Here is a 24,480-nt window from a genome sequence, read left to right on the forward strand (position 1 = left end):
CTCTGCCTGCACAGGGGTGTGGCAAAGAGGGAGCTGCTTCTTCCGACCCACAGCAGTTCTTACCCAACACAGCAATGAAAATGGGAAATTAGAACGTGTTAATTTTTCACCCATCTGCTTGTTGAAAAAAAATATCAAAGGTCCATGCTGGTGCTTCCTCTACCAATATTTTAAAATATTTTAATCTTAGCAAATATTGCAAGTTCTTTTTTGATTTATAATACATTTAACAAAGTTATCTGCAATTAATAGTTCAGGTAGGGGAAAGATGTGCAGGAGACTCTTGCTGGATTGATTAAAATTCAATAACGTCAGAAGAAATACTTATGCAAACAATATGGTAGAAGTCATATTTATTGATAAAAATTAATATATCTGCTATAAAATTTGTAACAGTAATGCAACTGAATATTTATTTTGATGCATAGACCTGAATGTTACATACCAAATACAATACAGTAACACTGGTTTCCTCCTTATTTACATGTTTATGAAAATTGATATGCAATCCATGTTAAAAGAACTTGTAATGGAGAATAGTTACATTAGAAAAATAATATTCTTGATAAAGCATTCTTGAGGACTCCAATCACATTTTCAGGCCTCTTTCAATAAGGCAAAAATCCCTGGTACAGCATATAACTTAATTTACAAAATACAATAACTTCAGACACATCTTCAAGTTTTCTTTTGGTATGCTTTTCTTCACTGTAAAATTACTTAATTCTCTTACTAAACAGAAAGAACTTTCTATAACAAAACTTAATGAGTTCTATTACATATTACATATAAATCGCTGTAGCTTAGCGACCATAACTGGGCAATCTTTCTTCTTAACTGTTTGCTCAATGAGCTTTTCTTAAATGTAGGACATGTAGTATCTTGAAATCATTATGACTGTGGTAGCTTTCTTCAGTTTTCATAGGAAACAATCTGTCACGTTTTGAAACTTTTTTAAAATTTTATTTTATTTTAGGAACTGGTGCACAACTACATTTCCACTCACAAGAGAACGTCACAAATGTAACTAAAATTAGGCTTGGATAACTTTGAAAACATACTACTATGTGCCCAAATCCAAATTTCTTACTTTAATACTTTATAACCCTGCCATGCTCTAGGAATTCTTCTTCTGCATAGCTTCATTACTAGTCACAGTCAGATAGTTTTAATTCCTTCAAAGGCACAAAACTTCCACCTCTTTTCCAGTGTTGCTCCTACACCAGTGAATTCTTGTTTAAACATGCGTGGCAGTCTCATCAAAAGCATTTCTATCTCATTTGCAGAGATCTGAGAAAGAAACAAAGGTAAAATTAAAGTGAGAAAGCTGCCCTGTAGCTTGTAAAGAAGAAACATTAAGAACAGATGTCATAGGGGTGAGGGGGAGACAAATCCAGGCCGTATGAAAACAACCAACCATTATTTTTTTTTAGCCTTAGCCTGACATGACTTTCCAGAGCAAGTGCAGATTCTTTGAAGGAATAATTTTGCTCCTGTAGATGGTATCCCACTGTAAAGCAATGACAACTGCCATGCTGGGGCTGTGGCCACAGTGTGGTATGAAGCTAAAAGCTACAGTCATAGGTGTTCTTATGAGGAGGAGGAAGCAGATGGGACCTTATTCTTCTTCTCAGCCTATGTGGTTTTGAATGCTTCTCCCAGCTCCATTGGTTTTTCTCTTTCAACAAGACTTTAATCAGCTCTCTGTTGTTACTGAAGGCTGACTATCCATGCAGCCATCTTCCCTCGGTCTTACCCAGTTCAGCAGCCCCAGATAATTAAGCAGGAAAGCTCCCAGTTCCACATTATTCAGGATGTTTTTAATCTTTTGAAACTTTAATGACTGCTCACCTTACTAATAGGCAAGATGCTGTCATTATAGAAAACACTTTTGCAAAGGCAGTCTTCCTGGTATAATCAGTAGGAAAGTAAAGAAATGAACAGTCATGGAATATGAGCCATTTTATCCTACTGCTTCTAAAGTGGTGGTCATGATAGGAACAGCAAAGAAATCTACGGGTGCTGCCTGTTATCCACAGGTATCTCCATGGTTTGAAAGGCTTTTCAGGAAATGATGATATTTCTGCTTATTCATACTAGTAGAAAACTTCCATGGAGAAACCTTTCCTTTTTAAAACAGTATATAAACATAAAATGTGCTAATTATACTTCAGTACACCCAAGGGTGGTGAGAAAATAAATATTGCCTCTGTAGAGGTTAGTGCAGCAGAAAGATTAAATGATTTGTTAAAGGTGGCAACAAAACTCAGTGTTGGAGGCAGTCTAAAGCTTCAGTGTGACCCAATCCATCTTTTAAGTACTCACATGGCAGCAGTGGGTGTCTGGTTACTTTTGTGTAATGTATCTGAGCTCTGTACTGAGCCCTCAGCCCACATGGGTATGCTGACCTTATCATTCCTCTTCAGGCGAGGAATGACAGGCTAACCATGGAAAGTAATTGAAATTCATCTCTGAGATTGCATCTCTGGATTGTGCTATTAAAAAGTAATTTGTTTCTACAAGCAGTTGCTTCCAAAAGACACCAACGAGGTCAAATTTTGCAGCTTGTGTTTATTATGCAGTAGGTAGGTCCAGAGGTAGGTGCAGAGGTGGGAGACAATGCTCCTTCCTCGAGGGCTCTGTTCCCAAGTCAAGAACTTGACCCTGGCAGCCCCACGTTACTCACGTGAGCAAAACCTCAAGGGCAGAGCCCACAGCCATGCATAAGAAGGGACCACAGCAGTGCAGGGTGAGAATGTTGAAGAAGTCACTAGGGAGAAGCAATGAGCAGCAGCAGGGCTGGAGCCCAGAATCCATATTTTGGATGATTGCTATCATCACTCAAGAGATACAGAGCTGGAGAGGTCATCCATGGAAAAAAGCAGTTGAAACTTAGACAAATGCTGTGTTAAGGAAGGACTTGAAAGACAACTGAGGAGATTGGACAGACTAGGTAATGCAGGACAAGACTAAGCAAAGTGCACGGGTAGCAAGGGCACAGAGAAGCAGAAGAATGGCTGGAGGTGTGAAGTTCTGGATTCATTAGGTCTTGATAAAACCAGACATTAAAAAAAGAATTCAAATTCACCAGTTTCTCACCTCTTTCTCTCATACCCTACTCCCTTTTCATTGTGGGTGGCAGTGGGCTGTAAAGCACTAGCAAACCTGAGCTTCCACGGCCTGAAGGCAGTGCCTAACAAATTCATCATCCTTCCTCACTCATCAGTGCAGCCTGCTGTAATTCCAGTGAGCTTCTAGCTCAGGATCTCCTCTGCTTTTAGCTCTACACTTTTTCACAGAAACAGGAGAAGGATTCAGGATTATCCAGAAGCATGAAGCAGCTCATCAAAGCAGTGAGAAGCTGATCTTAGCTATGAGCTGAGGGAGCTGTTCAGGAACAAAACATTCCTAGGATCAAAGGAGTTGTGTTGCAAGATCCGGGAAAGCACCATCATCCAAGTATTGGCAGACATGGGACAGAGCTTTGGTTGGCCACAGGGTGACCCCTGCATCCTGCAGAGCTGCTGCTTAGCACTTGGAGTACCATTCACCTGATCATTTCACACTTGAGCTTCTCACTTGTGACTTGCTTAATATTCAGTGCAGAGGAATAGGCCCCATTAGGGGTTTGATTTCATCTCATTCTACAGCAGATATCAAAAAGTAAGTCAAAGAATCTTATCCTACAGGTATTTATTGTCTGTGGACTGTATGAACTGATGCATTAAACACTTTGCACACTGTTTGTGTTGGCTTCACTTTTGTATTGGCCAAGTTTCACTGAAATTAGTACACCCAATTCCTTTATGTGGTCATGTCTGCTCCCACATGGAGACAAAGGACATGCGACATGGTTCGTTCCTGTGTTCATGAAGGTTCAGTTCAGTGTGACACATGACTTACAACTTTTCAAAAAATAAAGGGCCATCTCCAAAAACTGCACAGTTTGATGGCCATGGCCACACCTGCCTCTTGTTCTGCTTTTGTTCTCTGCAGCTATATTTCAGAATCATGTGTCATAAAATCAGCTGCTAGTCTTTGCCATTTAAGAGCTCTGCTCTTCTGTGCCACAAAGGATAGCTAAGCAGTTCAAGGCAAAGACCTCAGCACAAGCACTGCACTGTAATTTGCGAACGAATAAAGACTACAAACCCCCAAGCCCCATATCCCATTATCTTTCTAATGGAAATGCATGAAGAGTTTAACCTGCAGTAAAGAATAATACAATATTTCTAAAGAGAAAATAGATTTTGATTAGTTTTTTTTTTTTACCCTAGAGTCCAACTGCTGCATATAAGACCAAAGATACTCTATATTGGCTCCAAAAGGGTGGACGTGAAGAAATGTGGATATGATACCTGTATTAAAGACAAACAGACACAAAGTGTTAAAATTATCTCATACACTGTATCATTAAAATACGCAAAAAAATTCTGAAGTCTGTTCTTGCAGGTTTTTCAGTATGAATTATGATTCTTGTTTTCCTTGCATAACCCAATAAACACAACAAAACAGCACATTTTTAATACAGTCATGGTATCGTGCTAAATACAATAGCTCATCTTCAGGAATGACAGCAGTTAGCAAGTAAGTGACCAAGATAATATACCGATGAATAAAGGAATTTCTAAACAAAGCCTTGCTGGGAGCATTTCAACTACTAATTTTATGCTTGATTTACCAATATAAAATTGTGGATATTGTAATGGTAAAATTATTGTTTATTTCCCCTTCACTAGATTCTCTGTTGTGAAAATGTTTCATACAATTGTGTCAGAACTCTCACTCCCTCAAATTTTTATAGTAATTATGTAGATGCTAGTTATGAAAAGTATTTAATCCATATTACCCATAAATGCTGCAGAAAACACAAATGCTTTATGACATATTTGCTTATTTACTTTTTCTTAAGAGAGAGCATGTTCTGTCTATCTTCATTGTTGTTTCAAGATGATTATAAAAGGTATGGGAATTAAAAGTGGCTTAGAAGGAGTCAGGATCTAAGTCTAGAGATTTTTTCTGCAGTGAAAATCAAGTGACAGCATTAACAATGATGACCAGAGGAAACAAGATTTGAGGCATCAGTATTGCTAGTAAAAGCACTATCCAATTTCTCTTCTTCTAAGCAAACATTGAAAATACAAAATGGCATGTGTGTTACTTGCTGTTTGGGGAGAGCTGAACTGTAAGAATCAGAGCAAATATTTTCAACTCTCTTTGGATGGGTTTCTTAGCTGAACCACCCTAGGGGAAATTTCTTATACTTAAATCATAAACACCAGGATTAAAAATACTTACAAATGACAAAAATGGGTCACTGTATCTTATGTACTGCAGGCCATACTGCTTTCTTGATGCTGAATGAATTAGGATAATCTTGGATTTCATTTTTCCCTAAGTACTGGTCATGGTTGAAACTGATAAACACATTTTAGACTGGCTTTGCAAAGAACACCTTTTTTCCTCCTCCACTTTTCAAACATAATTTACAAACTTCTGATCCTGCATAAGGAGAGGCATGTAATAAATTTTTTACTATGTCAAGTCCTAGCAGCAGTGACCTTCTTTGTGCTGTGGGTGACTACTAGTAGCCACACAAGAGCTATAGAAACAGAAGTCAAGACCATCACACTTGGATGAGATGACTAGAAATCTAATTTGTACTCGAATCACATTTTACCAGTGTTATTGCATCTGTTATGTTGTTCCTGAGGCTTGTCAATGCAGGACATTCAAAGCCAGCTCTTTCATACAATGTAAATAATAAGTAATTTGTCAATATTTTGTAGTTATTGACTGGAGTTCCATGATAAACTTTTTTTCTTTTATGCTCTTTTCCTCTAAGACAACACTGCATTTTTTAAAATACAGAAAAACTTAGTGAATAGATGGAGGCAAAGCCCATTTTTCCCTTGCCACATCTGATCATGCCTCAGAGGAAGAGATAACATGAAATCCATCTTGAGGGATCTTTAATCTTTGGACTGTAACAGTGAGTAGTGGGGTTATTATGACCAGTAATATCTTAACTGAGGTTATTCTGTTTATCTGAGTGTGCCACTGAACAGCAAATGTATGGGACCCATTCTGGGACACTGCCACTGTTTGTTACAGTCAAATAGTGAGTGACCTAGAAAAAAAGTTTGTTATTCTGTTCTTAAATTCCCATGCTTGCTTTCTCACATAATGAACTTGGAAAAGGTCAAGTACTGCCCCTGCAATCAAAAATTTTAGATTTAATTATAAAAAGCAGAATTCAATCAAGTCATACATTTCTGTACATTCCACTGTTTTGCATCTCACCAGTCACAGGGAGCTTGTGTACTAAGCACTTTAAACGTTTAAATGCATTCTTCGCTTTTAAATGACCTCTTTGGGCTGAACTGAACTTGTGAATTGCTGAATCTGTGCCTCAGCAATAACCCAGCAATCCTCCTGGTGCCTAGGTGATGAAAATGAGTTATGTTTAAGCAAAAGAAGGTAGTTTTGGAACTATCATTTATCAGGATACCACTGATTTGTGAAAATACCAAACCAAAGAAATTAAACCTGTTCTTTCAGGTCAACATTTCTGTTGCTGTGCTACAGGGTACACTTTGGAATTGTGGGCCTTCGTGCTCCCTGAAAACCTACCCCACTGAAACCAAATGCAAAATATGTGTGGGTCTAAATAGGGCATGTTCTTTCAAAGGGTGGCATGGGTACAGCCAGTTCTGTGTGGCTAAATGCCAGTTAGCTGGCCCACTGCCTATAAGCTTTAGCTTTAGGCACTATTTAAGAGTTTATTTAAAATTTTTTATTCTACGTAAAGGGTATGACAGTCCTTGTGGTATTCTTTATAAATATTCGTATTGGTAATTCCCTCACCTAATGTCAAAGGCATAAATCTGGCTTGCTTAATACATGTAGTATCAGTATTTTTTGCTTGGTAGTTTATTAATACTATTTCCATCACCTTCTCCTTTGCCACTTTGTCTAATAATCATATAACAAGCTATACAACTCTGGCGTGCTAAATCTTGATGTAAATAAAGTCATCATACATTCACGCTGCAAGTCTAAATGCAGATTCTGCAATTTTCTTCACACCTGAAATCCTTTCATTAAACTACAGAATTTTTCAGAAAGGCAAAGTTCAGTTGTATTTTAAGATTTTTCTTACTAAAAGCCATTCTGAACACAGATTAAAAAAATTACATTTGTTTTCTTTTTTACTTGTATTAGCACAAAGATGTGTGTAAACATATATGCAAAACAGAAACCTGTTAGAAGGCATTTTATTCTCAAAAATTTTCTTTCGGGTTATCTTACCTATTAATAGTGCCTCTTTCTCTGATTTTAGACCTGGGCTTCGTTTCTCTGAGTTTTTTTCTCTGTCCTGGTTGACCAATGCTACTGTCAATACATTGATTTCCTATAAAGTTTAAAAAAACAAACGGGTGGTCATGTAGGTTTCATTTACCATGATTAAACTTGTCTGCTTCCTTTCAACTATATAAAAAAATCATTACTTTAATTCACATCTAAAGACAAGACAATTATAAATAATTGATTTGTTTGTAGAATATTAAGACACATTTTGAACTACCTTTACGCCAAGTGCTGCCAAGGAGAGAAATTTTGCTTGAGGAATAAGTAATAACTTTGTTGCTAGTGCTTCTTCATTATAACAGCTGGAGAGCTTGTGCCGTAAAATGTGGGGATGGTCAAAAAACTCACATTTTGTGGCTATTAAAGCTGTAAACCAAGACTGCCTCCAGGGAACATGGATGGAGACATTCAGCTACAGCCATAAGAGTAAATTCAGCAGTCAGAAACAACATTTCTAGCTACTAGAGCACAACCCTCTGCCCTGTTACACTCTTCAGCCAGTGCCTAGCATGGCATTGGCCCATCCCAAACAACTCTCAGGCATGTTTTGGGGGTCGGTACATTTCAGGAAGACCATTCCTAACAGGTGGTTTGCATAAAGTTGTCTTGTTTTGAGGACTGGAAGAGCACCAATATGAAGGGCAAACAAGTCAAGGCTCCTGTTCGGGGCTCTTTTTTTTCTGGAATCAGGTGGCCTGAAACACCTAAATTTCATCTGAGAGATCACATAGCAGGTGCTCCATCAGAAGTACCCAGGCAGTTGTGTAACTGGGTATATGAAAAGTAAATGAATTATTTCCAAGGCATACAAGTGACCTCAGAGTGTATTGCACGATATTCAAGCATATCCATGGGCTGTTTCCATGGAGCAGCCAATGTGCAATGACTTGTTCCTTGGTGAGGGAGTGACTCACGCTGCTGCATCTGCTCTGGGAAATGCTCAGCAGTTCCATGCAAAACCTTGGAGGCAGAGAGCATGGCACTGGAGATATGGTGGCGTGAGGTAGGACTGTGAAGGAATGGTGCTCTTGCTCTGTTTCAGGGAGTCAAGGTAAGCTGCTGGAGGTTGTGTGGGACTGGGCAGCCTTAAATGCAAGCAGGTATGTACTATTTGGTACAATGATGTGGCTCATTTAGGATATACCCATGGTGTGATGCCTTGCTCCAAAACTTTTGGCAAGGATTTTTGGCAAGAGAAGAGGGACACTAGGCATGGGTTGCTCTGAGGCATTTCTGAAGGTGTGAATAATTCATGCTAAAAAAAGGCATAAACTCCAAAGTATGTCAAATGTGCCTCTTTATGGATGACTAAAGGCTTCACAGTCTGTGAGACTAGTAAAAAGAGTCACACACTTCCTCATATTTAATTGAAAAAGAAAAAGAAACAACAAATAACATAATCCAAAACCCCGCAGTGACATAGTCTATGCTCTTCATGCTCTAAGGGGCAGCTGCCTGATGGCTTCAAGTGCTCCTCCGTGTCACAAAGAAGAACAGGCTGCCATGTGTCAGCCAAGGAACTCTGTGTGCACATAAGTGACATACATGCACATGTGCGTCCTCAGCCCCCAGCAACAAGGGCTCTGACAGGCCCTGGCCCACACTGAACGAGGCGTGAGGTCCATTGGTCATCTGGGGTTTGTCGCAGTTGTAGTGGCCAGCTGAGGTGTTTCTCCTGGCCACAGATCTATGCGTAGTTGTGCACATGTCAGCCTTTGCTGGCTGTTTAGTTAGTAGAGATCAAATAGCTTTTTAGCTGTGTATTTTAGTTTAGGGAGTCTGCAGTTCAAGAGTTGGCAGGGATCCCCTCTTAAAACAAGAGTGCTCCTGGGTGCTCTGGCAGCTACATCACCTTGACATTAACACTCCTGTAGTGTTGTCATGAACATTATAGCAGCAGCAGCATGCTCTAAATTATCCAGCACTGTTGATTCCCCTCCTGACAGAACCAAAGGCTAATGCAAATTCTGATCTACTGCTGGCCGTGACATCCAAAAGAAGTGAAAGGAAACCCTAGCAAGAAACTGAAATAAAAGGTATTTACATTACTTTCTCCAAGAGGGCAGTAATGACAAGGGGGCTACAGATAGAACGGAGCTGGATGAGAGATTTCATGATACTGCAGCAGAAAAGCAGAGCAGCATATGCCACCAGAGCTTGTATAGGTTAAGATGCAACTTTGACTTCATCAGAGATAGAAAAGCAGTCTAAAAATAGCAATTCCTGAGGGGTGAAGGTGAGACCAGAGAGATGTGTATTTGATATAACAGGCCCAAACACAGCACACTTGCAGTTTCAGGTGGGATTAGAAGTTTTGTCAAGCAGTGACGCAGAGAAAGAAACTATAATCCCATTGGGAGCAAGGAACAGATGGATTCTCATTTAATGCCTCGATTTGAGCCTGTGCAGAACGTTTTGTATGATTTATAGGGCAGTGTAAATGGATGCTAAAGGCCACATCAAGTTTTCTTTAGCTGTATGTTGGAACAGAGGATAAAAGAGTAGAAATTTTTTATGGGAAAGCCTGAGGAAATGAGTGGCAAAGATAGATACTCAGCAAACCACTGGCTTTAGAAGAAAGTTGCAGGTTCTTGGAGGCTTTAAAAGGAGAGGTCCAATGCTACCTGCCTCACAGAAGATAATAAATTAGATCACTCTGATGTATTCAGCTGCCAAAAGAAGTTTGCACAGGCCATGAGAAATACAGGGTGTGCATAGTCATATAAAGTAGATCAGAATTCAGTAGCAATGCTGCTAGGAATTAATAGTGGTTTAAGAGAAATGGCATAATTTGGTTTAAAAAATGGGTGTGAAATTTACCCAGAAACTTGGCTAATTATAGCGTAAGTGAAAACCTTAAGAATCTGACAGCATACTGCAGATACAAATCTGGTACCTATGAAACCTTTACAGCAAATCCTCATGCAGTTAATTTACACTTTTTTAGAGGCACTACTTATGTCAACCCACAGAAACAAGACTTTTAAGAGTACAAAGGTGAACAAGGCAATAAATAATTAGAAAAAAAACAGGTCACCTCTCTGACGTGAGAAAAAGCTACTGATCACCAGATGCCTGAGGAAAAATTTTTAATATATACTGCATTACAGTATTTCCTTTCTTTCTTGGAGACCATTCTATTTGGCAAATTATGTTTTCTGAGGCCCCAAGCAGTCTCCTTCAGCATGTTTCATTATAAAGGAATATTTTGCTACCATCTGTCAGTTACTGCATTAAAGGACAAGAACACAGCAGAGCATGTGCAAACTGGTACTTATTGGAAATGAAATGACCTTGCAAGAAATAAAAATAGTGTGTGAACGGCTTAATCCAGGTTAAATCACACCTGGAGATCATTAGGGACCTGGTCCTATTTATTATTCAAGAATAATTTCAGGTATTGGAAAATGAGGAGGACCAATTTGATGATAACAGATCCAGAGCTGCTCAGTATGAATGAAACCATTCTGTGTGATCTCTCACCAATGCCAGCTTAGAGCTTTTTCTTGCAAATGACACTTTAATCCATCAGCAGATGATGAAAATACATGAATTTGCCTCATGGGATTGAAATCTCTATGGTTCTGCAGAATATTCTCTGGGACCAGCATTTTCATTCAGGGCTCCCAGGGAGGGACAGACAGTCTTTCTGGAAAACTTTCAGAAGATCTTGCTGGATGAAACAGAGGACAGCAAATAACAATTTTATCCCATGGACTATTAATTTCCACCAGCAGATCTCTGATACCACCATTGACACAGAGCTGATAGCTGTGGAGAGTCATACAGTTTTGCACATGGATGTATAAAGCCTGTCTGTAAGGTGGGAGAGAAGTTTGGTTTTCATTATTCACTCAAGTACCTTGGCTTATTTTGGAAGAGGAATGGGCAAATATATTGTTCCAAAAGTTGCCTGGTCTCACTGTCCTGAAAGCAGCTGTGTCTAACACGACACACAGCACATGAGAGAGTGACTCTTGAGAGAAATCACTTGCCAGAGAAAGACACAAAACTCCTCAAGAGTAGACGAGATGTGGTGATATTCTACAGAAGATAGTCACAGATCCTATAAGAAAAAAAGGTTAGCTCTGCACTCCAGGGCTCTAGCAGATCAGAAAAATCCAGATATTTAGGCTGGATGCCTTGGGTCTTTCTCTCCTTTATTGGTTTCCTTTTTTCCCCTATGGAAAAATAAGATATCAAATAAAAAGTTCTCAATCTAGATAGCATTAACCCTCTTCAGGTGAGTCTTAAACTAGTGCAAAAAAGGCAGACAATATAAAATATTTGCTCTTGCCTGAAAATATATGTTAGCCAGCATCCCTAAAAATGGGGGGACTGAGGACTTGATATTCTCCATAAACACTGAGCAAGAGTCAAATAGGGCTTGCACAATAGCTACCCTATCTGGAAACCCCTCTGGCCAGAGTGCAGTTCTATACCATCTGTTATTCAGGGCTCTGCTTTGAAAGGCAGAATATAGGATTTCATGAACGTGACACTGAAGATAACTCACATGTGCTCAGGATGCAATGACATTCAGAGAGATGAAATACTCCCTCCACTCTCTGGGTAATCCAAGTATTAGATAATTATCTTTGGATCTAGGGGGAATGATTGCATGCATGACTGCTTGCATACTCCCTCCAAAGACCTCATTTTCTTTGTTGTAGTTTATGGAATTCTGAAGAAATGTGTGGTGAGGGGGTAAAAATAATATTGTGTCTTCTTAAAGGCCCAGTAAAAGTCCCATAAACCTACCAGCCTCTGGAAAAGTTTGCATTTTTATTATATGTATAAAGCCAATTGTCTAAAGCATTAGAACAGTGGCAGAAAAAGGGAAGACTTGATGTTTGTCACAGCAGGCAAAACAGAGCAACTGCTGAATGTTGTTAGATGTAAGGGATACACAACACTTTCCCATCAGCCAGGGGATTTATGAAAGAAAATGAGTAGGAGGGGAACAAAATTATATATCTGAAACATAAGCAAAACTCTTGCAGGCTATTAACAGCAGGCCAGAGACATGCTGTAAGCTTGGAAATAAAAGGTAATTTTAAAATTCTGATAGAAGAAAGAGCCACACATACATGATAACAAATCCACAGTCTATAGGATATTGAAAGGCATATGTGTACCTGCTTTGAGCACACAGAACTGGGCTTGGACTTCAGGTGAGTTTCCCCAAACTGCTTATTGAGGACCAGGCAGGTTTGACTGCATACTTGGGTAGAAACTGGTCTGCAGCATGAGGAGCTGTATGTATTTAATTTATTTGCATTTATCTGTGAACCTCCTATAGTCTGGTATAGATGAGTTTACTTTGCAAGTCTTTCTTTAAATCTACTTCAGAACTACATCTGAAAATTTAATCTTGCAGTTTTAACCTGAGTGGAGCATAATTCAATAACCAATCAAGTGAATGGAAGTCTTGCAATACTTTCAATGCACATCAAGTCAGGCATCTTAAATTTATGGGGACATGCAAGGTTGAGGTACAGGACAACTTCTGACAGCTTAGCATGGTTGTCAGTTGAAAATGGACTACTGTTCTTGTCTATGCTCTTATCCACGGTGAATTCAAAATTATTCAATCCAAGTTGAACTAAGCTACAGTGAAAGAGCTTATTTAAATTTAACTTAAATCAAATTTCCTTGCAAATGTGGCAATGTATGAGTACACTCACAGGCAGTGATTGTGACTCAGATGATCACAGCATCACAAAATCAGGCAGATGACCTTGGGAGATCTCTAGTCCAACGTTCTGCTCAGAGCAGGATCAGCTGCAGTGGCAAGGCATGTGGATGTGCAACAGAAAGGTAACAATCCAATGGCTCAGCAGTTTCTCTGCAACATCTCAGTCCTTCACCCTTATTAAAAGGGGGTACTTCTGTCCCCTGCAGAATGGATTTTCCAACCACCATCACTTGCTCCATCCTTGTGATACTCGTGATTCAAGTCTTATTTCCACAAGCACAAAGGAGTATAGAGGCACCATTACAGATGGGGAAAATGTGACAACCTAATCAGAGAAAGCAGAATCCCCTGACCCAGATCCTCCCAGGGCAGTCACAGGAAAGTACCAGCCCCAGGAGATGAGCATGACATCAGTCCACCTCTCTGAAGCATCCTACAGACTGAGGGAGCATTGCCTGTAGGAATACAGGACTTGTTATGGGATGTAGGAGCAGAGCAGAGCATCATGGGGTTGTACAAAACCCATCTGAGTTCCTCAGCAGGGGAAGAAGTAGCAGGAAAAAAAGGGATCATGGGAGGGGATAAAAGGGAGTGGTTGCATGTAACCAGGTTGCTCATCAGTGCACTTATCTGGCCATGCCAGGCCCTGATTACTGTATAACATCCACTAAACTAATTTCTCTATTTCCAGGTGAGGGGACTCTATTATTTGTGCATGGGGGCCTGTGAGGGCATCTAAGCACAGTAGCTGGTGCGGCATCAGTGAGAGCCACTGCAGCCTGGAGTGCTGCAGTTAGAGAGACCTGGTGGTCCAAGTCACCAACTGGGGACACCGTGGAGGCATGGCTAAATGACTACTTTGTGTGTGTGTCTGTGTGTGTGTGTGTGTGTGTGTGTGTGTGTGAGGAGCCAGTTATGGGACAGCCTAAGAGTCAAAGTCCAGTTTCTGGAGGGATTCACATTGTGTGTATGTCTAAGTCTGCAGATGTATTTCCCACTAATCGACCTTTACCTGTTTGTGTACCTCAGTGCTGTTTGTGTTTATGAATGTAGAGTTTGTGCTGATCTGTATGGCTGGCCATGTGTATATAGATGGACCCATGAGATGCATATGTTGTAGATGTGTGTTCTTACACACACCTGTGATGAGTATGTGCTCAGCATAGCTGCAGATTCATTTCATGGAGCTATGACCACCTTGCCTCTGTCAGGCTGCCAGGATTCAGCATCTCCCAAAACCAGTAATACTTGGTTTGAGCCAAATGACTTTAATTCTTTCTTTAATGGAACTTGTTCCCCTTCATCAGCTACTCACTGTGATGTAAAATGTGAAAATTTGGTTGAGTGTCTGAACTCTGAACGTAACTCAAAACTGTCCTAACATAAATAAATATCACGTGTTACATAGCTCTTCTCTCAGTCTGTCCTCTTCAGTGACTGTTTCTGACTCTCTGCTGACTACTCTTCTAAAAATACTCTGAATAGAAAATGGCTCATAATTTTGATTAATATAATTATTTTGTTGCTTCAAATGAGTTATCTTGTGCTGGTGAATTAACTACTTCCTAGAAAGCTCATATTTTACATGTTCCTGGCTCCTCACAGCCTAAGAATTGATTTTAGAAAAGTGGCTAGCCATAAGTTAAATGGTGTTGTGACACCCTGTCTATACGCAGAGAGGTTTCTTGTTCTTTTCTATTTGTACTGGAATAATTCAGTTTACAGTAAAAATTTGCTGTGGTGCCTCACATATGAAAAGAATAAGACAAGGAATGAGGCACTCAACCATCTGCCCAAAACCAGAGCTCTCACAAGTATGTAGTGCCACTGTCAGAGTTAGCACGAGATCAAAAGTTCATTAAGAAAAGCCTTTTTCAGCGTTTTTTCCCAGGGTCTTACAAGATCCTTCTCCTTCTACTACCTACCTAGTGGTGCAGAAGGGCATATTTGCCATATGCTGCACTGCTGGTGAATATGACTGGTCTATCATTAGAAATTATAGACACCAGATTTCATCTTTTCATAAACTTGGTAACTTATTTTGTTCTATGCAAGAAGCCAGTGTTGATTTTGTCAGAAATATCACATTGCAATTACTTTTAAAGGACACTCATATAGAAATTTACTTTTCAAATATACTAATACAGTATTATTTACCATTATTATAAATTTAAGAGTGTATTAACAAACGGTTGAAAACGTGAAAAATTATCTGACATTAAAATTATATGAACAGCAATGTAGACAAATTAGAGCTGTGAATTTAAGACCTGGTAAATGAAAAATTTCAAATGGATGGATCTAAGGTTTGTTTATCAGATTTATCCTACATAATAGAAGCATTTTCAGGAGTGAAGATTAATTGTATTATGGTGCTTTTGACATCCTATTTTTCTGATCCATTTGCCAGAGAGATGCTTTCAACTTTTTCATTATAAAGCTTTTACTATCGTAACTTTCACCTGCTGAGTTTTAGACAACTAGCAATAATCTGAAAATGCTTTTCTCATTGAAATTATCTCTTTATATTTTTTTCATTGTATTTTAGCACATTTATTTTATGGGAATGTACATATGCAAAATATGGATGACTAATAGGAAAGTTACTTCATGCTCATTTTCAAAAGTATGATCAGGTTGCTTCATTTTCTAAAGCTGGATTTATGTGTAGGTTCCTAATGACTTAACACAGATGTTTTATGTGATGTGAAGGTGGTTGCTTTGCAAGAAAAAAGGTAATTGTCATTTTGCACACTTTGTTTTAGGGAATTGCAGCAAACCAATGGCTGGCTGAATGAAAGCATCATTTGCTCACCAGCTCTGCTGAAATCAATGAGGAGGCGGTACTTCAGGTTTACTTGAGATTGAGGATTTGTGAAAACCCTTTGAAATGGTCTTTAGCACAAATATTGCTCCTGCAATCTCCTCTAGAATGATGCCATTTCAAAGGAAAATTTAAAAGGAGAGAAAGAAAAAAATGGCAGTTTATTTCCCTTCTGAGACTTGTAGAAGTTTTGAAACTGACTTTGTTGAAATAAAAACAAGTAATAGGCAGAGAAAACCAACCTTAAATGTTTTATGAGAGTGACTGGTTTTCTTCATGGTTTTATGCTTGAAAGATATTAACTTTAGGAATCTCCACATCTGAATATGCAAAAAAGTACTTAAAGACTTTGGAGTTCTTATTCCTTTGGAGTGGATCTCGATCAGGATGACAAACTCTTTCTGAAGTTCCTTAGAATGACTTGAGAATATTGTTTGATGAGAAGCTCAACATGACCCAGCAATGGGAGCTTGCAGGCCAGAAAACCAATTGTATCCTGCATTGCATCAAAAGAAGAGTGTCCAGCAGGGTGAGGGAGGGGATTCTGCCCCTCGGCTCTGCTCTGGTGACACTCCACCCACACTGCTGCATCCAGCTCTGGGTCTCCTAACATAGGAAGGATACAGACCTGGTAGGGCCAGTACCAGGGGGTGAGGAGTGGCTGTGCCTCTTTCTACTCCCCACATTTTCCATTCCAGACATTTATTTGTAGCCCTTCCATCACTCATTTCTTCTCATTTCCTTCAATTTAAGGCACATGGAGCATGATAGATTCAAGCAGCTCTGACCGTTCACAGCTCAGCAGCTTTCCTACTTACTGCGACAGGCATGAGGAATGACCACCTCCTGAATTCAATAGCACGAGGCCTGAAAAGTAGCAGGAGTTTAACAGGCTGTTTAGGATGTTATCAAAGAGCCCACTCATCCTTCAGAAGTTCTTTTACACTGGTAGATCAAATCTCCCTGAGTTCCTCCCTTTGCCACCCCAGCCCTGGTTTGCCATTTCAGAAGTCAGCGAGAGCTTCATTAGCATGGTACAGATGTCTCTGCTGGCTAAATCAGAGTCTCTGAGATTCCAGCCATGATTAAACCCTACAGAGAGCAAACAGGGAGCAGACCAAGGTATATTCTGACACAGAATGTGCTGCCTGAAGTGGATCTGGGCTGTAGCAATAACCCCTTTGTAAATGTGCAGCAAGAAATGACACCACTTCTCTTGTCCCTAATTAAGAGTGTCAGAGTGACTTGGCTTTTGATTGCAATGAATTCTGATCATCTGAGGGAGGAGAAAGAGAACTCTGAGACACAATGATAAAACCCATTCAGCCACCCACTCAGCAAATCAAAAAGTTTTTTTTTTTACTTTAAATTTCATATGAGCTCCACAGGGAGACAGATCTTCAGTGCCCAGAGCTACCTGACATTTTAATAATATCTGATCATTATGTGGAGCCTTTCATCCCCAAGCATTTTCCCCAAGTATTTATACTGCACACGTATACAGGAGTCATCCTGTCATTTCTAGTGAGGAATAACATTCAGCCTTATACATATGCAGCTGTGGGCTTAACCCACACAATGTGCAAGGCAGATTGGCTTGTCAGAGCACTCAGGCTCCCCCGCAACCACCTGAAGGATGATGGGCCACCTCTGCTTCATCCACAAACCTGCTACTGCAGTCCTGGGGGTTGTACACCACACTCATATGCCTTCCAACCAGCTTTCAAGGAATAGATGGGAAAAAAGTGACAGAAGTGAGAAAGGAACTTCAACATCCCCAAGAGACACTCTTCATTGAATGGCTTTCATTTGAAAGGGCTTTAAGGATCATCTAGTTCCAATCCCCTACCATGGGCAGAGACAGCTTTCACTAGACTATATTGCTCAAAGCCCTATCCAATGTGGCCTGGAACACTTCCAGAAATGGGGCAACTACAACTTGTCTGGGCAACCTGTGCCAATGTCTCACCACCCTCACAGTAAAGAATTTCTACCTTGAATCTGATCTAAACCTGCCCTGTCAGTGTAAAACATTTTCTACTCATCGTGTTCCAACATGGCCTTGTAAAAAGTCCCTCTCCAGCTCTCTTGTAGCCCCCTTTAGGTATGTTGAATATACTCAAAGTTCTCTCCTTAGAACCATTTTTTTTCTCCAGGCTAAACAACCCCAACTGCCCTGTTGTCACAGGAGAGTTGCTCCAGCCCCTTTATCATCCTCATGGCTCTCCTCTGACAGCTCCAACAGTCAGAGCTGCTTGAATTTATCATGCTCCATGTGCCTTAAATTGAAGGAAATGAAAAGAAATGAGTGATGGAAGGGCTACAAATAAATGTCTAGAATGGAAAAGGTGGGGAGTAGAAATAGGCACGGCTACTCCTCACCCCCTGGTACTGGCCCTGCTAGGACAGAAGAACCTGAATACAGACAGTAAATGTGTCTCTCTAAAGCCCCCCTGATCGCTCCAATCCAATCAGGGTAAGAGTCCTTGCACCTTCTCCTAATGATACAACACACCCATGACGAGAAACCAAACCCCACTCCTCTCTTCTCAAGGAGCTGTCCTCATCCCTGCACTCTCCATTATTCCTGCCTGCTCTCTTTCTACACTTGCAGAAGGGAGAAGTTACAACCAAAGGGGCTGGAGGGTGTCCACAGTTTGTGCTCGTTTCTTCTCAGGTGTGGCAGAGAGACAAACCCCAACTTCTGGCATCCTCTGCAGGGAATGTCAGCCTTGAGCTCATGGGTATGGGAGGCCACCAGGACCCTTTCCTTATCCTCTGAAGCACCCAGGTGTCATCACTTCAGTTTCTGCAGTGCCCAGTCACACCCATGTGCTCCAGAAATGCCTGCTGCAAGGTCAGAGGGCCTCTTTGAGAGGGCCCTCAGTGACTCACATCAGTTTGCTGAGGCAAAGGTTCACAGCTTACAAACCTGGGAAGCTCAGACAGGAGAGAAACAATTCCTGACATATGCAAGGCCTGCACTGGGGTTTTCTGGCCTGTAATTTTAGACTCAAATTGCTCTTATATAAGCCATATTGAGTACATTTTTTATTGCAAGCCTTTGCTGTTCTGGGAAGAGCAAGCCTTTTGAAGAGTGGGATAACCAGGAAATGACTGTTGCACGCACAAGGAAGTGAAGCAGAAGAATCAGCAATCACTTGGGATCTTCATCACTAAAGATGACCAACTCCTATCCCACACTCCCGAACAACTGCGATGATTTTGCACTCTTCTAGCTCCTACTCCTCTCCCTGTGTTCAGGGCCTTTTCTATCTCACCTGGCTCAATGTGATGCTGCCACTCTAAGTGAAGCTGCCACATCAAATGGCATGTGGGACTAATATAAGACATATGAGTGTCTTATATTAGTGAAAGCAGGCACATTTGGATACCTAAATTAAAGCTTTGCATAGGGAAGTACAAGAAGTGAATACCGATGAGTTTGATGGAATTGCAGACTTTTCCAAAAGTTGAATAGGGTTAGCTTTTTAAACCTTTGCCTGACTTGTGGCAAAAGTAAGCCTCACTTAAAAACCATCTTTTCTTTGATGAAGATCATCAGTGATTAACCTACTCTATTAAAAGAGAAATCTAAGGTGTAGTTACGAATGTGATCATTGTCAGTGTAGTATAAAGCAAGCAATGCAGCGATATATGCCCCCTCCTCAGAGTCAGGGATCATCTGGAAACTGCTTCAAAAGCAAATACAAAAGACAAAATTAAAGGAAGAATCAACATTAAATGCAAGACACTTGGTTCAACTCAAGAAATGCTCTGACAACAGCTTCAAGCATTCAAATGGAAAAATGCATCCCTACTTAATATTATTGATTTTGTGTCTGGAGAAAAACCCACAGAACATTGTGTCCAGGTTGTGGGAGACACTAGCTGAAGGCAGACAGGTGAATGTGGTCAAAGACAGTACTTTGTTCAAACAACAAAGCTCAAACAGATCAAAAAGCTGGTCAAAAAAAACCCTTGGGTTGAAATCAGTTTCACTCTCTGAAATATATTAATTTTATTACATCTTTGTGATAATCAGGTAACCTTTAAAGTCTTTAGCAAAATTCTGACTTTTTAACCTGATGGGAAATTCTTTAGTGACTTCAACAATGTCAGGACTTTGCCATGAAACTGCAATCGGCATTCAAAATGTTTCTGTGACCATTAACCATGTCTTGCTTTGGTATGAATGTGGCAAACTGATACTCTTGATTACAATTTTACAGCACTTTTACAAAGGGTAGAGTTATTCACAACAGCCATCTAAGGAAGGCAGATAGCTGACAAGGGAGATCAACAAACTCCTGGATAATCACCAAGTAATTCTAAAATGTGACTTGTATATAAAAAAAAAAAATCTTCTTTTCTCCTTTTACAGTAGAAATATATAATAGATATAATATATATATATATATAATATATATATATATATATTATAAATAATAGAAGTATAATGGAAATTAACCTTCTGACCCCCAAACCAAGGATGTATTCACTGTATTTGCATGCAGTGCCATATATTTATTGAATTCAGCAGTGAGCAAAAGAGGATCTTTGATCAAAACACAAATTAATTTATGTTCTAGAGTCTTCACAGAAAGCCACTGAACTTAAAGGAAGAGTAGAAGAATAAATTGTCTTTGTAGAGTTAGGCATAAAACATATGACTAGCATTTTCAGTTTGCAAAATGGTCTCTACTTGAGCACAGCTCCCAAGCAAGATTATTTTTTCATGCTGGGAGTACTCAGGTCCCAAGAGTCTGGGAACATCCTTGAAGAGGATTATATCTGAAATTATGATTGTCCATTGGTCATTATTTTCACTTCAGTTAAGACAGAGATGTGAATGAAATACCATTATATGCAGCAATGAAAAGGAAATGAAAAGGGTCAGAGTAGAGGCAAGGATTGATCTCTTCCAAAGCACAGGACTGATGGAAGTGAGCACTCAGTGACACCACCTCTAGCAGGGCTGGCTGTTGAAGTCTCTGTTAACACCAGGCCAGAATCTCGGGTTTTGTGTACTGCCTAAGCCTGACATTTGGCCTTTCCTGACACAGAGCATAGCTGGGAAATGTCAACAGCCATAACAAATATTACTGCATGTACCTGGCAAATCACTCACGAAACACCCTTATGACTCTGTACAGAACCTTGTAAGATGGTTTTGCTTTGTGGAAATAACAGATGTACTGGCAATACACTAAAATTTTGGTCTACCCCACCCCCTGCAGATTTGTGCGTGAATGGACAAGCAGGGAATGTGACATTGCAATTGCTCTAGCCTCTTAGTCAACTTAGTTAATTTTCCTGTAAAAACAAGAGAAAAAAAAATGAAGGTCAATTTGTAGGTTGGGCACCTATAAATTACTTCAGTAGGGAAGTTTTTCTTTTTTCAAAGGTGTCCAGATCCTTATCTCCTGAAAGGGATGGTCTCACATAATAAGTATGTAAAAGACCAGGACAGGTCTAAGTATATACATTTTCATCTGTATCTGCTTTTGCCATGTTTTATTTTAAATAACATCATTCTCTAATGTAAAAGACGATGCAGACTAGTGCAATCAGGAGAAATCCTGAGTGAAGAAAGTAATCTTTAAGGTTACAGTATGGGCTTTCTTGATGTGTATGCACTGTGCCTAAAGTTTCTTCTGTCCTTTCTCGGAGCCTGATTTTCTGCAGAGTAAGTAATCTAAATATGCCACAGTGTGAAGAAAAGATTGTGTGTTCAGTGTACAGGCATATGTTGCCATTTTTCCTTACCAATACCTGCCACTATTGCTTGGCATGTAGAGGTATCTAATTTGCTGAATTCAACTTGTCATCTGTAACAAATATGTCCTAATCCAATTACATGCATCAGAGTTCACTAAGAACCACGTAGGAGCCACCAAGCCTTCTTCTCTTTGATCATCCCTGATTTGCACAGTGGCCAGGGGCAAAACACACGGAGTCTGCTGAGAATATATGTGGAGACAACCTGCAGGGCACAACACCTGAGTGCTACATATTTTATATAAATGACAATTGTTTAAAAGGCACTTCAGCTTCCATTTTACAAAGTTCATTATTGTAGAAAATGTTTTAACATCAGTTCTTTCCCTCGATTTCTCTATTTCCATTTGTACTGCTGTGCTTTTTCTGATTTCACGGTGGTATTATTGTTGAATACATGGCTGCGACTGTGACTCAATAATTGTAACTATCTGGTTTTCCTCTTTGCTATTAATCTAGGTATTGACTTCTTTTCTTAAGAGTCATATATTGTTATGAGATCAGCAGGGGAAAAGCTCATGGAAAAGGGGCAGAAAATACAGTTTCTATCCTATGGAAAATTCAAGCATCTGAGAACTTGAACAATTACAAAATGGATCAAAATATTACATTTTGAAAAATGTATTATTAACTAAAAATTCTAAAATATTTTGTTTTAGATATCTGGGAATGGTGCACCAAAACACTCTCTTTACACAACTGAAATGTTTCCTTTTAATGCTATTTCAACCTCTATATTATATAATTATAAAACTCTCAAGCGCAAGTTACATATGAGCCGAAATGGTACAGCTTGAAGCTTTCAGGTCATTTCTCTTTAAAACGTTTCAATACTGCAAAACATTGTTTCATCCACATTTTTGATGAGGAAGCAAGTTCTTTTAGAGAGTTTTTAAGAATTACATGTAGATATTCCTTTAGGATTTCCTTTGGGAAACCTGCAATCAGCTATTGTACAATGACCATTTTTTACCTAGCGTATGTGAGTATTTCAAGATCATAATTGGATTAATGTATTTTTGGTTTGCAAACATAATTTTTCAAAGAGGCAATGGGATGCTGTGCAGACAGACTGAAGCTGCAGATTTGTTGGAGCTATCAGACAATATTGAATGTCTCCTGTCCAAATGCTGAGAGCTACGAGGCTCTATTGACTTCACTGCGGAAACAGATCACAATGAATAAGATTTAGGAAAGGATTAAAGAAACGAGGACAACATTTCCTTATCAAAAAAGCAGTTTACAAAACTTGAGCCTTCCATTCAGGTTTAAAATAAGCCTGTTTTCCTGACTGAGCCATTAGACAACACATGGACTAAAACAGATGTTAAAATATATTAGTGTTTAAACTGTTGCTAGTTCACTTGGCCAGGAGGAAGATAGAGTATATAACTGGTTTTAATATTCATATGTTTATGACAAAGACTTCAGATTTCACAGTTTGGAAGACAAATATAGCATGAAACTTTCCTTTTTTTTTTTCTTTCCCCCTTATGGAAATTGTTGTTTTGATGGCAATCATTAAGGAAATAATAAAAGCAATTTTCTTTTTTTTTTTTTTTTTTTGGCAGCAGGTTTTAAAAAACACAATCTTAAGAGTCCTTTAATGTTTTGGAAACAATAATGATTCAATGGATTAATTTATTCCTCTGTTTCAAAATTATACACATATACAAACCACTTCACTCAGAACTGAAATACGGCCAGGCTGCAAGGTGGCAGCCACAGTGACAAATTGTGTAACTTTGTAGCTTGACTAATCCCGGACAGGACACTAAAGAAAAGCATTTCTTTTGCAGTTGTTTCCATGGTATCTTTAACACCCACATAGAGCAAGTAGGACACTGGTTGTTAAAGTCTCATCCAAATAAATCCTACAAAGTAAATTGCATGGAACCCAATTTATCTACCTTGAATGAAGTTTGCTGGGATTTGAACCTGTGGCTTCGAGAAAAACTCAGTCACTTCAAACCTTATGTGCAAATCATTCAGCCATTCTATCAGCCTTAAGACATACACAGTAAATCTGAGACCATACACACACGTGTTCTAAATCTACACATAGACAGATGTACCTACATTTGCTTGAGATTCATCATGCCCATTGATTTCTGCTAATTCCTTGGCGCTTTTTAACTGCAAAGAGTGAAAAAAAACCAAAACAGAACAAAACAAGCACATTACTTCAGTATTTCACACAGTTATCTTTGATTTATTTGAAGGAGTGTTTTATAAAGCTTCCAATGAGAAAAAACAGATGGAGCATATAATTCTAATGAGTTTTTGCTCAAACCATTTTGAAACTAACATACTTAAGGCTTGATAGGTTGGCAAAAAAAGAAAAATAATAGGACTGGGTCATTATTTTTTAAATAATAAGATTAGAAAGTAGTTTCAAGGCATAAAAGGTACACAGATTTCTCTCTCAAGAATAATAAACAATTTAATTTCCCATTGTCGTTGCTATTAATTTAAACTTTACAATATTTGCAAGTTGCCTCTAGCTAAATAGTGTTTTGCCAGTGATTACTTTTGAATGATATATTTTGAGGTAAGATGCAGAAGTTCTGCTATACATTGTCTTCCTGACAACATACCTAAATAACTGACATGGCTCCTGGGTATGATGGAAAAGGAGGGGAAGTGAAGAACAGCTCTTCTATTTAACCAGTGTCAGGAAGAACTGAGGGGACACTGCAAATATATGACCTGAACAAAAACTTTTTTCTCCCTCCTGAATTAGCTTTTAGGGTAAAATTCAGGATTACATTGGGAATTGTAAAGATCACTCTCAGGAGATTTAAGG

General features: G+C 39.3%; 1 protein-coding gene across 19 annotated transcripts in view; it reads right to left on the reverse strand.

Moving 5' to 3' along the window:
* Positions 1–336: 336 nt before the first annotated feature.
* The window catches only part of ENOX1 (ecto-NOX disulfide-thiol exchanger 1), a 358,280-nt gene continuing 334,136 nt past the window's right edge, over positions 337–24,480 (reverse strand). For 18 of the 19 annotated variants that reach the window (XM_072928853.1, XM_072928835.1, XM_072928826.1 and 15 more), the window contains 4 exons: positions 23,754–23,810; positions 7,312–7,414; positions 4,273–4,358; positions 337–1,290 (listed from right to left, as the gene is read on the reverse strand). In XM_072928853.1, the coding sequence (XP_072784954.1) occupies positions 1,159–1,290; positions 4,273–4,358; positions 7,312–7,414; positions 23,754–23,810 (378 nt within the window). In that variant the 3' untranslated portion in view covers positions 337–1,158. The remainder of the gene's footprint in view (positions 1,291–4,272; positions 4,359–7,311; positions 7,415–23,753; positions 23,811–24,480) is intronic. The other variant, XM_030272208.4, reaches the window with a different exon arrangement.

The sequence above is a fragment of the Taeniopygia guttata genome, chromosome 1 (assembly GCF_048771995.1).
Source record: "Taeniopygia guttata chromosome 1, bTaeGut7.mat, whole genome shotgun sequence".
In the NCBI taxonomy this organism is placed as follows: Eukaryota; Metazoa; Chordata; class Aves; order Passeriformes; family Estrildidae; genus Taeniopygia; species Taeniopygia guttata.